Below are 13,613 nucleotides of genomic sequence, written 5' to 3'. Positions count from 1 at the left end.
CCCCGTGTCAGGCTCTGTGCTGATAGCTCAGGGTCTGGAGCCTGCTTCAGATTCTGTGTCTCCCTCTCTCTCTGCCCCTCCCCCATTCATGCTCTGTCTCTCTCACTCAAAAATAAAAATAAACATTAAGAAAAAAAAAATGGGCCCAAGACCTTAACAAACACCTCACGAAAGAAGATACTCAGATGGCAAGTAGGCATAAGAAAAATGCTCTGTATTATGTGTCATCAGAGAAATGAAAATTAAAATAATGAGACAATGGCCAAAACCCAAAACACTTGGATGTTAGCGAGGATATGGGGCAATACTAACTGTAATTCACTGCCGGTGGGAATGCGAAATGGAAGACAGAGTGGCAGCTTCTTATAAAACAAAACGCTCACCATACAATCCAGCAATCACACTCCTTGGTATTTATCCAGAGTTGAAAACTGATGTCCACACAAAAATCTGAACACAAATGTTTATAACAGCTTCATTCATAATTGCCAAACTTGGAAGTACCCAAAATGTCTATCAGTAGGTGAATAGATACGCACCCTATGTTAATTGCAGTATTATTTATAATAGATAAGATATGGATGCACCCTAAGTATCCATCAGCAGATGAATGGATAAAGATGTGGTATGTATACACAATGGAATATTACTCAGCTATGAAAAGAATGAAATCTTGCCATTTGCAGCAACATGGATGGATGTAGACGGTATAATGCTACATGAAAGAAGCCTGACAGAGAAAGACAAATACCATTTGACTTCACTCATACATGGAATCTAAAAAACAAAACGAACAAATAAACAAAAAGCAGAATCAGACCTATAAATACAGAGAACAAAGTGATGATTTCCAGAGGGGAGGGGGTGGGAGGACAGGCAAAATGGGTGAAGAGGTGTGGGAGGCACAGGCCGGAATGAGTAAGTCACAGGAATGAAAGGTAAGACATAGGGAGCATATGAATGGTATCATAATAGTGTTGTATGGTGACAGATGGTAAGTCCACATGTGGTGTGCACAGCATAACATATAGAGATATCCAATCACTATGTTGGACACCTGAAACGAATGTAACATTGTGTGTCAACTATCAAAGAAAAAAAATTAAGGTGAATGGATAAACCATGATACATCCAGACAATGGACTATTATTCAGTGCTAAAAAGAAATTAACTTTGGGGGGCACTTGGGCCTTAGTCAGTTAAGCGTCCGACTCTTGATTTCGCCTCAGATCATGATTTCATGGTTCATGAGATCCAGCCCCATGTCAAGCTCCCTGCTGAGCCTGGAGGCCTCCTTGGGGTTCTCTCTCCCTCTCTCTCTGCCCCTCCTTGCCCCTCAAAATAAAAAAAGCATAAAAAAAAAAAGAAATGAACTTGTAAGCCATCAAAAGACATGGAGGAACCTTAAATGCATATTACTAAGTGAAGGAAACCAATCTGAAAAGGCCACATACTGTATGATTACAATGATAATGACATTCCGGAAAAGTTGAAACTATGGAGACAGTAAAAAAAAAAAAAAAAAAAGGATGAGTGGCTGTCAGGGGTTAGGGATAGGAGAGAGGAAAAGGTGGGGCACAGAAGATTTTTAGGGTGGTAAAACTATTCTGTAGGATACTATAATGGCGGGTACGTGTCATTATACACTTATCCAAATGCACAGAATGTACAACAAAACTGAAACCTCGTGTAAACTAGGGCCTTTGGGTGATGATGAGGTAGGTTCATCAACTGTAACAAATGCCCAACTCCAGTGGTCGGTGTCGATAAAGGGGGAGGTGACACGTGTGTGGGGGCAGGGGGATACATGGGAAATCTCTGTACTTTCTGCTCAATTTTGCTGTGAACCTAAAACTGCTCTTAAAAATAAAGTCTTTAAAAACAAACTACAAAAACCAAGGACACAGAAAAATCACAAAGATGTCTCCATGTTGTGAACACTTGATTTCAATTATCTGGAGTAAAACTGTTTATCATGCAGAAGATGACAAGTTACAAACAGCCTGGAAGTTTCCTCGTGAAGAAATCAAGTATCTTAGAATCCTACATCTTGGCAGAATTTAATTAACAATTGAGAAAGGTTTTTATTTATTTTTCTAATTCAGACTTCTAGAATTTGGAATTGTGCCTAAAGAGAGAAAAAAAAAGCTATGCAGAAATCAACCATAGCTGTTGCCTTGGGGTAGGGAAATAAACACCTACTGTGTGCTTAGAACTATGATCAATGTGCTCACGCTGAACTTGCACATGAACTCCCAGCTGAGGGCATGAGAGCAGAGGAGGATCAGGCTTAGGGAAGGCAGACAGACCCAGGCTTGAATCCCGGCTCTGCTCCTTCCAAACAGGGTGGCCTTGAGCAAACCTTGCAACCTCTCTGGGCCTCTACTCTCTTATTTGTACAATAGGGTTTGACCTTAAAAGCCAAGATGCCTCCCAGCTCTGACATGCTATGTTCCAATATTCCAGAGCCAGTATGCAGCCATTAAAATCCCCACATTCACAGCATCTGATTCTCTAGCTGTTCTATTGTGAATGCTAGCACTAACACACTAAATTGCAATGGCTTATCTGTCTGTGCCTGCCCTGCTAGGCACACTCTATGGGGACAAGATGGCCCACCACCCTCTCTACTGGATCCCAGCACCTTGCAGGGCGCCCCAGGCACAGGTGAAATGCATCCATTCCACAAATGTTTATTAAGAACAGTTAGGTGGCACCTTGCTACGTACTGAAGTTTGAATCTAGTTTGTGTCTTTCCAACCCACAGCAGCTTCTTCTGACAGGAGATGCTGCTCACTCTGACCCTGGGGACATCCTGAATGCTGGCCTCTGTGATGTCAGAAGACCGTAAAGTACTCAAACAGGGAGCAGGAGGGGAGGGCACTGAAGGACATTTGCGGAGACCATCTGTGGGGGGTATGCTAATATCAACACAGATCAGGAGCCCACACACTGCCTGTTGAGCCACTGGAGAGGGTGGCTGGGCCTTCCTCTATGGCCCCGTCACAGACTCATCTGTGATCTACTCATTTGTGACCTGATCCCAAACCTCCATTTAGACAGTCATCTGCTAACAGGTGAGTCTGTAATGCATGCCTCCAGCAGCAAGAGACACGTTCAATGAATTAAGTTAAACCTGGGCCAGGAAACTTTTCTCAAGCTAATGAAATTTCAGAATTTTCTGCTGAAATCTGAGTATGGGAAGTGGGCTGGAACTCAGTCGTGGCCTGGACAAGAGCAGAAAGACAGGGTTCTCCTTCCTTGGACAGCCTCATGAAAGTGGCTCTGGTCATAGGCAAGAGACAGGAGCGGTGGCTCCCCACTCAGGAAGACTCATATGACCTGTGTTTATTTTTAGCTGTTTTTGTACAGAACCTGAAAAACCTTTGGACCCTAGGCTTTTGTCCAAGGTGAGGCGGACAATAAACAGTAAGAAAAGCAACAGACCCTCTCCTGAGAAGACACCATGTGCTGATGGGGGACCCCTGGTCTCCTTAAACTGTTAGAACCTCATCATATATAAAGAGCTGAGGAGCTGGGCCACCAGGCTCTAGTTCCTAACCCGACACTTGTCACTTACTCCCTGTGTGGCCTTGGACAAGTCCCTTCTGCTCTTTGAGCCTAAATTTCTTCACTAATAAAATGTCAGGGGTGGGGGTAAAGCACATGGTTTCTGAGAAATCACAACAGCTCTGGAAAACCACATTCCATCCTGATGCTAACCCTGGTCTTGAGCATGGAACAGGGGAAGAGCCCCTGAAACCCAGCCTTCAGGAAAATGCTTAATTGGCTCATCGGATTTCAGCATTTCCCTTAAAACCACCATCTTATTACAGCTGCAACCAACAACCACTAAGCCCCCACTGTGTGCTATGTTATCTCATCAACTGCCTCTTTATAATCAGCGCATAAGAAAACTCATTATCGCTACACCACAGAGGGCAGGCAGGATAGTACTCTCATCCAAAGCCCAGGCTATGTGGCCACCAAGGCTTGGGGTCTGCTTCCTACCTGAGGGTCCTTAAGCAAGTTACTTACTCCGTCCAGGCCTCAGTTTCCTCGTCTGAAACAGAGATAATGACTGCCCCTGTCTCCTGGGCTTGTTTCAAGTTCTAAACGGAGTGGGCATGTGAGGCACTCAATGACCATCACCCGTTACTATCACAAGTACTACTGCCCTCATTACCATGCCTACTAGTGATGAGAGAAAGTAGGCTCAGGCAGAATGCGTGAAAGGACATCACTCAAAATATCACAATCTTCTAAAATTTGATCGAGTCCAAGGACAGGCAAGATGGGAGCAGCACGGGGTCAGTGCCGAGGCACAGTCTTCATCCAACTCAGGCCAGGCTCCTCAATCTCTCAGCCTCTGGGTCTCCACCTATGAACTCGAGGCAGTATCTCCCCAGGTTGTGGGATCTCATGTGCTAATGTGGATGAAAAATGCCTGGCAGAGTGTGCAGCGAACAGAAGGCTGTGGATGAATGTTCTCTCCCATGCTTCCCCATATGTCTCTTTTGAAATCTCCAAGAATGCAGCCTGCTAGTCCTTCCTTGAAACCCAGTCCCTGCATTAGAATTCTCAACACACAGGCTCAACAGCCCAGCCAATGGCAAGTGGCCCTATAGCGGGACTCAGCTTCCTCCTAAGAGCCAAATGGAACCAAATTTTGCTGTGGCCCATGTTCTGGGCCCAAGAGCTCAAGGCTACATGTGCCCACATGGACAACCCAAGTACATGCATGCACTAATGCCTTATCCAATGGCCCTCGCCCCCACCACACACAACTGCTAGCCAGCCAAGCCTGCTGGCCTTGGCATTGACTCCCAAGAAAGTGGTAATCATGGTAGAAGCAGTGTCCCTTCCCTTTGCACTTCACAAAGCACTCTCACGTATATTAACTGGGTAGGGTAGAGGCTGTGTTTCATTCACCTTTAGATATCCATTGACTAATGCTAGGCAGAGAGTAGATACCCAGAAACAACTTCTCATATGAGTAAATTTTATCATTATAATAAGATTTTTAAGAATCACCATTATTTAGCACTTACTATTAGTCACACACTCCGCTAAGCATTAAATATGCATCCTTGCATCTCACCCTGACAATCACCCCATGAGACAAACTTAATGATCAATCCCCATTTTGCAGAAGAGGAAACTGAGGCTCAGAAAAGTTAAGTGATGTGCCAAGGTCACAGCTAGTGAGTGACAGACCTCAGATGTGAATCCTGATTCCAAACTCTGGTTCTTCACTCCTCCAAGTCATTCTCCTCCTCTTTAGCCAGAAGAGGCAGCAAAAAAGGGGACAGGAGCAGCGTGTATGTAGTCTAAAGAAGTACATCAATAATGCACTGATTTTTAGATTTGGAAAAACAGAAAAATTCTATTGTTTTCATGATGCAAACTAGAGAAAGCAAAGATTAGCAAAATCATCTAGGCCGACAGAACATGAGTCTCCGTTCTCCTTTCTCTGGTGCACCAGGCAAATTTATGATTACTTTCTAGTACCTCCTTAGCTCCCTTACCACCCTCAGCATGGAAACTTGTCAATATCTCTGTTCTGCTCGCCTAATTTCCCCCCAGTAGGTATGCCCACCAGTCAATACCTACCACTGTGGGAAATGAGGGAACCACCTTTTGTAAAAGGACCCAGAGTGGTTAAGTTCCCATCTCCTTAGAGGTTTGACCTCCAGTCGCTGATCCAGCCAACAGCTTAGAATAAAGGTGATGCCTACCAGAAACAGGCAGGCAAGGAGTGAGATGGTCAGGGTGACTGGAATAAGAAAAGCTGCAGGTCCCCTTTTCCACAAGAAAAAATGGAATAGCACAAATGAGCAAACTACTGGCACTGACATTCAGCTAGAGCGTCAGGGCAATAGGGAATGGTGAGGACTGTGGCCAACCAGAGTATCCCTAGAAGGCGGTGGCTACTGCTCAGCTCCGCCAACCCAGCTGCTGTGTAGGCATGCAGGCCCAGTGCTGCCAAACCTTTCAACTTTCCAAAGGATACCAGAATCATACTTCCTTTTCCAACATGAAATCTCCTGATTTTTAAGTGTTGGCAACTATGCTTTTATTTTAATGTATTTGAGAGACAGCACACACACGTGTGCGCCTGTGCACACACCAGCAGGGAGAGGCAGAGGGGGGGCGGAGAGAGAGAATCCCAAGCAGGCTCCACTGACAGCATGGCGCCCAACGTGGGACTAGATCCCACAACCCCGGGATCATGACCTGAGCTGAAATCAGAGTAGGCCGCCCAACCAGCTGAGCCACCCAGGCATCTCTATTTTTTTTTTCCTTAAAGCACGTGAGTGGGCGGGACTTGTCCATGAGCTACATGTACAACATGTGCATTGATTCTTATGGCACAGATGGCTATGCTCACTAGACTTCCCCCCGTGTTCCCCTACATCTTGAGCCTCCCTGGCAGGCAGCTGAGGCCATGCCTCAGGCTCCAGCCAGGTGCCTGTGAGTGGGAGAGCCGTGCTAACTTCCTGGCCAGGGCTGTTGAGACCTGGCTGCTTCCTCCCACTTCTCCGCCCCCCCCCCCCCCCCCCCCCCCCCGAGAGGAGATGCAGGTCCCGGAGGCCACACAGTACGGATGGCACGGCAAGGCAACGAAATGGACGCAGCTGCCCTCCATCCACAGACTCTTAGTGGGTGAGGTCCTGGGGCCTATCAGTGCAGGCAGCCAGCATTTCCTGCCCTGGCACATGCCTGAAGCCCATGTCTTCATTACAAAAACTACATGGTTGTACTTCAGCACTTCCAGTTTTCAAAGCATTTTACCTCCCCTTTCCTTGCAGAGCTCTCAGTAAGACAGGACAGGCTTTGCTATTTCACAGACAAGCAAACTGAGGCTCAAAAGGCAGAACTGACCAGCCCTGAGGTGTGTGGCATGTGAGTGGTGCACTGGGTTCTAGCTCTGAGCTCCTGAGTGGACTCCCAGTCCAGTGCTCCTCCTACCTTCCAGCATAAGAGCTAACTTTTATAATTCAAACTCGGGGCACTCTCCGGGTCACCTGTGATCTTATACAAGGACAGCTCATGTCCTCCCCTGCTGGTGGCTAGTTGCTTGAAGATGCACCTCCTACCTTTCCTGTGGACTTGGTCCCCTTCCAGATGCAGAAGTAGCAGATGGTCCAGGCTGCCAGGAGACACAAGGCCAGCTCCCAACGGAGGTTCCCAATGTGCTCGATCCCACCTGAGATGGCCAGGACCCGGCGCCTGTGAAGGGGAGAGGGGAGAGTCACGGGGGCTGGAGACCCACCCTGATCCCACCCGGGGCAAAGCTAGTGCTATAGGGAAGCAGGAATAGGCCACCCAATCATTCACCTGCCTCCCCTACCACCATTTGCCAAGCATCTCCTCCGAGCCAAACCCAGAGCTGGGACCCCAGCGAGGAACAAGACCCAGCCCTCTGTCTTCATGGATTCACTCATTGGGGAAAGACAGACCAGTTAGGAATGGTTTACAGTAAGTGAGGCAAGGGCTAAAACGGAAGAAGTAGAGGGGTTCTGGAAAGACTGAGAAGCATCTAGCCCACCTGACGACTCCAGGAGACTGAAGGACTGTCCATACACATTCCAGGTGGGGAATTTCAGTGGGAGCAATTATACAACCCTGGCTTGCTGAACTAAACAGCAGCCAATGAACGTGCTTTGGCCAATAGCACCCGTGTCACTTGCAGAGCCAGGTGAGGTGATTCACCATGTTGCCTTCTCCTACTACTGCTGTGATGACAGAGTATGTGTCAAGATGGAGCCCCTAGGAGCCTGACTTCCTGAGTGACTACACATGAGCCTTCCTGCTACCCTCTGTCAAAGATGTTGTGTGAGCAAGAAAGCAACTTTGCAGCCTTAAGCTACTGAGATCTTTGGAGATGTTTGTTATTGCAGCAAAACCCAACCAATGCTGACTGATACATGGGGTTAGGGAAAGCAGTCTGGAAGAAGTGATATTTGAGCTAAACCATGAAGGATGATGGGATTCAGCCAGGAGAGAAAGGGACTTAAAATTGTTTTAGATGGAGGGAATAGCACAAGCAAAAGCCAGAAAACAGAGTATGGGATTCTTGGGGAATACTGGAACATAGGGGTCATAAGGGAATCGCAGAAAACGTAAACAGAGACGCATCCCTGGGAGCCTTGAATAGCAGGCCAAGAGTAGGGATGTCCCAGAAGGCCCAGGCCACAGGAGGGGGAGGACCCCAGGCTACACTGAGTCAATGCCTCGAGCCACAGTCTTCCTTCAGAACCCATCAATCCTTCAGGGTTGACACAGACCTGGCTCCCAGAGCCTACGCCTGGGGTTTGTGTTTCTTTAAAGTCAAACTCGCCACGCTCCATATTGTGCAGAACCGTGGCACTAACACAAACCCCCTCCAAACTCGCTCCACGAACCCCATTCTGGCTGCCAAACCACCCCCGTCGGACCACGCCAGTCGTCTCAGCACTCTGGGAACATCCTTTGAGCAAGCAGCTCCCATCCCACCAAGCATGAAAGCCTCCCTCAGTGTCTGTCTCCCTGGGAATCTGCTCAGGGCCTGATTCTGCATTAATTACTCAATGACACCAATTAGCACTGGTCTACAGGCTCCCTCCAGCCCCAACCCCTGCTGGAGAAATCAGGCAGGCCCCCAAACAAAATTGGGCTGTGTGGATTTATTTGAAAGGAAACCAGCTTTCAGACCTATTGCTAGAAGTGCGAACATCCACTTAAATACACATTTACTGAGCACCTACTATGGACCAGGCACTATATTAAAACTGTGAATTAAAACAAAAGCATGTATGGCTTTTGCCCTCTACAAGTATAAGTTGGACCAAAAAAAAAAAAAAAGTCCAAGTTTTTAAGGAAGGAGATAGCCACATCATTGTAACAGCAATTTTTTTTTAAATTTTGTTTCTTATGCTTAGTAGTCTCTGGCTTTAATTCCGTTAAAAACTATAGGCCATTAAATGAAACCTTCAAGAGTATCTATTATCATAACAGAATAGTGGGCCTCAGAGCACGGTCCTTGTGGAGTGCTTGCTAAAAATAAAAAAATTCCTGCATCTCGTCCCAGACCTACTGAGTCCAGATCTTTGCCGAACGACTCCCCCGAAGCTGCATTTTGCCGCACCTGCCCAAGGATTGCTTATGCGTGGGAAGGCCTCAGCACCACAGAAGTAGAGTTTCCTGACAATGAAGGAATAACCTACACACCCCACCTGAATAGATTTTTTGAAGAGGACCTAGAGATGGGGTCTGATATCCTTTGAGAAGCTCCTGAAGGACTGGACTTTCTCCTCCCCCAAAATACTGTGATGCACCCACTCACTCTCAAAATTCTGCAGGGAACCTCAGAGTGTTCATCAAGGACCTTGTTTCTCGATTAAGAGTCTCGTAGCCTACATATATCTACCACCTTACAAACTGCCCCCGACAGCATCCTGAATGCCCATGAGGTGGGCATTCCTTCTCATTCAAGAAGAAATAAGCCCGCTCAGGAGAGAAAGTGGGCCAGTGCAGATGGTGTGCTTTTCCCATTCCACTCCAGGCTGTGAATTTTTCATTAAAGAAGCACTTACATGAGGTCCCCAGCTAGCAGGGGTGCACATACACATATGCCTTCTTGTTGATGTAGTTGTTTTCTGAACTGGGACTTGAAAACTGGAAACGGCATGGGGACAGAGGGACAGCAGAGGGGGCAGAGCAGCCAGGAGGGAGCTGGCTCAGGTCCCCTCTCTTCCACATTTTGGATGCCGCAAACTTTTGAGTCATGCAGCCTGCTTCGGCGCCCTCTCGCTTAATTGAACAATCTAATTCCCAGAATGGGAAGCAGATTACTAAAAGCTACGCAGGATGAATTGCTCTTTTGTTTCACCAGACACTATTTGAAAACATCCTCAAACTATTTTCTTTAGGTTTTACCAGCACTGACTCTAACTAGCAATGGACCTTGGGTTTCTAAAGATAGAAGGCTCAGGGGCCAGGTTCTCAGCCTGCAGGGCTGTGGGTTGTTTTGAAACCCACAAGGGCAGCCTTTGAGAGTCCAGGGGCTGGGGCACTCAACTCCGGAGACTTGGAGAAGGCACAGCTCTTCCTGGGAAAAAGCTTTCTTAATGACCCTCCCCATGAAGTGCTGGAGAGGAGAAAGGTCTGAATAAGGAAGAGTTTGCTGCCAACACCCTGGCAAAAAAAAAGGGGACCAAGGAACAGACCTCCTGACACTGTCCAGGGAGCGGGAAATGTTGAAGACTAAACAGAACTCTTTGGAGGCATTTACTCAAGTTATTCTGAACACCTACTATGAGCCAGGCATGGGAGCAGGTCCTTCACGAGGTATCTTTTTCAGACCACACGTGTAGAATATTTCTGGAGATAGCTACCCAGAGCTTGGCAGTGTGGTGCCTCTGCTTCTCCAGCCCCTGGCACCTGTAGAGATGGACTGGGTTCAAACTGAGCGCTGTTCCTTACCAGCTGTATGACCTTGGGGAAGGGACATCGCTTCTCTGAGTCTCAGCTTCCTCATCTGTAAAATGGGAATGACAATACCTCCCTTTGACAGGTTTCCAAGCATCATTTAACCCTCCCAACAATCCTTGAGGTAAAGAGAATCACCATCATTTCAAAGATGGGGAAACTGAGGTGTGAGCGGTTCAGTAACTCACCCAAAGTCATACCAGGAGCAAGCAACAGAGCTGGGATTTGAACCTAGGGATCCTGGCTCCAAAGCCTGCACTTCCAGCCTCAATGCTAGCTCTGAGATTCCCCTGTAACACTAAAATCACTGCCTTCTTCTCTTCTTCATTAATGAAAGCTGTCATTAAACGCATGCTCCAAAGCTATCTTACGTGTTTTTGCATATAACATAAAGGTAGTACGCAGCACATGTCCTTCGTAATTTATTAATTTATTCAAGTAGCACTTAGTAAGATGTCTTTAGTGTGCCAGTGTTACACCGGGGGTCCATAAAGAGCTCATGTTCTAATGGGGAAAGCAGACAAGAAAATAGAACTGGGCATAGAGAGGATCAAGACAGAGAAATCATTGGGACCATCATCGGGGATTTGACCAATACCAGGATGCGGAGATCAGAGTGAGTCAGGAGATCAGAGTGAGCCAGAGAGATCCTGGAGGATAGGAGGGAGTCAGCAAAGAAGGGCGGGGAGCACTTGGGGCAGAAAGGCCACCAGGGGCAAAAGGCTGGAACAAAAGTTCAGTGAGACCAGGGAAAGGCATGGCACGTTGGGTAAGCGCGGCAGAAGCCAGGGTGAGAAGTGGGGTGATGACAGAGCTGGACTATGAGCCTTGCTGAGGGGCTAGGGCTTCATCCTGAGGGCAACAGGAGCCTCATTGAATCTTAAATAGGACTGAGACCCTATCAGATACATATTCTGGAAGACTCTCTTTGGCTGCAGTGGGAAGAATGGGCAGTAAGGGTAGAACGGGTCAGGGCTGCCTTAGTTTGCATAGTAATTGGGGAGGGTCTGGACCAAGGTAGGGGAATGGCCCTAGAGGAGAACAAGTGGGCTTGAAAAAGCACAGGAACAAGGTGACTGCCTGGGGGTGGCAGGTAGGAGGGAAGAGGGGGTTCCCAAGTGACACCCAGCTTCATACTTGGATGGATGGCGGGCAGGTCATTAGCTGAGCAGGAGTGAATTGTCAAGAAGGTTGGAGGAGGAAGAGGTGAAGAACCAATCTTTTAGACAAGATGATTTTGAGGTGCCTGTGGGACACCTAGGAAGCTGCAATGCCCAGAGGCAACTGGGTCTCTGGGTGTAAAGCTCAAGAAAGAGATACAAGGAGGAGATTCAGACCTGAGCCATCAGGGTGTTCTGGGAGCACATGAGGCTCCCTGGGGAGAGCTGGAGGAGGAGGAGGAGGCAGGGGGAGGACGTGCACAGAGCCTCCAGAACCCCAACATTTACAGGACAGGAGAGGAAGGGAGGAGCCCTTGCAGGAGGGAGACAAGTGTGAGCAGAAAAGCAGGGAGCAACAGGAGAAGCCGGCATCCCTGGAGGCGGAGGGCATTCCAGAAGGGGAAGCAGTCCACCTGCCACGTGCTGCAGGGCAGCCTGGCAAGACGGAGGGTGTCAGGGGATTTGGGACCAGAAGGTGGGAGTGAGGCAGGGAGAACAGATCCTCGTGGGGCAGACTTCAGGCAGCTCTGAGTGAGGAGCAGACATGCAGTGGGATGCGGGTGGGACCCTGGTGAGTTTGGCTTTTATGGGTCAGAGACCGTGGTATCTGGAAGGGCCACACAGAACACAAGAGCTGTTTTACTTATAATGGGGTGAATGTGTTGGGGAAATCAAGAGGCCAGTTTGGAAGGAAACCATCCTTATTTTTTTATTTTTTTATTTTTGAGAGAGTGACAGCAAGCACATGCCCGTGAGCAGGGGAGGGGCAGAGAGAGGGGACAGAGGATCCAAAGTGGGCTCTGCGCTGACAACAGATGCAGGGCTCGAACTCAGGAACCGTGAGATCACGACCTGAGCCGAAGTCTGGCACTCAACCCACTGAGCCACCCAGACGCCCACAAACTGTCGTTATTAAGAGACTGCCAGGAGAGAATTGGAAGGAGCTGGAAGCAGAGGGGACTATGGCAGGTGCTACATGAAAGCCATACAGCTCATTACATTCAGTTCACTGTGAGGGTATTATTAGACCCATTTTATGGGTGGGGAAACTGAGGCCAAGTGAGGTAAAGGAACTTGCCCAGATTAGGACTTGAAACCAGGTTCTTCCGGTGCCCACACCCTTTCCCCCACTGCTGCCCGCCAGAAATGGACCCCAGCAAGAGGATGCCTCTCACTCAAGGCTTCTCCCCCATCCTTCACAGTCTGAGGGAAAATGGCTGGGTTCCCAAATCCAGTCTCCAGACATCACCCTCATTTCCATCTCAGTGTCTCATACATAGAGAGGCTGAGTCTGGAGGGGAGGAAACAGCCTCACACCTGGGGCCTCCCTAGCTTGCAGAGCCAGGAATGGTCTGACCCCGGAAAGTGGAGAAGGAGCAGGCAGCCAGGCCCCTCTCCTCCACCGGCAGAGAGCCTGGGAGAGGCCATGTGGGAACAGCTCCCAGCGTGGCTGGCTGGCCGGAGAGGCCTCATCTTGATGTCCAGCACGGAGCCGGCAAACACATCACCTTTCTTTAACCTGCCACGGAGTAAGTGTTGCCAGGGACGCACAGACCGCCCTAAAAACTGGCGCTGAGGGGCTGGGCTATAAATAGCCTTGCCGGTCTTCCTTTCTGGTCTCCCCAAGCAACAAACAAACAAAAAAGGGCCCATCACCAAAACTAATGTGCCTTCCCTGCCCCCTCCAGAGTTTCTCTGCCTTCAGGGTTCTGCTCTCACTTCTCTGGGAAGAAAGAAGTGCAGACCCCCAGCTCTGACTTGCTCCTATGAGCCCCAGCAGAGGTCCTAAATGCCGCTGGAGGCACAGGGCAAGGACCCTCCTTGTCAAGCAACTGAGGCCTCTGCATCATGCCATCTTCCAGCAGATAGTTATCAGGTGCTAACTCCATGCCGCGTACCCTAAGGACTAAAGCCAACACGATGAGTGAAGCAGGGGTGCGCTGAGAGAGCACCCCCTCAGGTTGTCGGAGAGCTTATTAC

General features: G+C 48.5%; 1 protein-coding gene across 1 annotated transcript in view; it reads right to left on the bottom strand.

Annotated features, from left to right (window-relative positions):
- SLC6A11 (solute carrier family 6 member 11) overlaps positions 1–13,613 on the bottom strand; it is a 133,744-nt gene that overhangs the window by 98,230 nt on the left and 21,901 nt on the right. Inside the window, exon 5 of the mRNA XM_007075526.3 lies at positions 7,101–7,233. Coding sequence (XP_007075588.2) covers positions 7,101–7,233 — 133 coding nt within the window. The remainder of the gene's footprint in view (positions 1–7,100; positions 7,234–13,613) is intronic.

The sequence above is a fragment of the Panthera tigris genome, chromosome A2 (genome assembly GCF_018350195.1).
Source record: "Panthera tigris isolate Pti1 chromosome A2, P.tigris_Pti1_mat1.1, whole genome shotgun sequence".
Taxonomy (NCBI): domain Eukaryota; kingdom Metazoa; phylum Chordata; class Mammalia; order Carnivora; family Felidae; genus Panthera; species Panthera tigris.
Note: the sequence above shows the minus strand (reverse complement) of the source record. Positions and strands in the feature narration are given on the sequence as shown.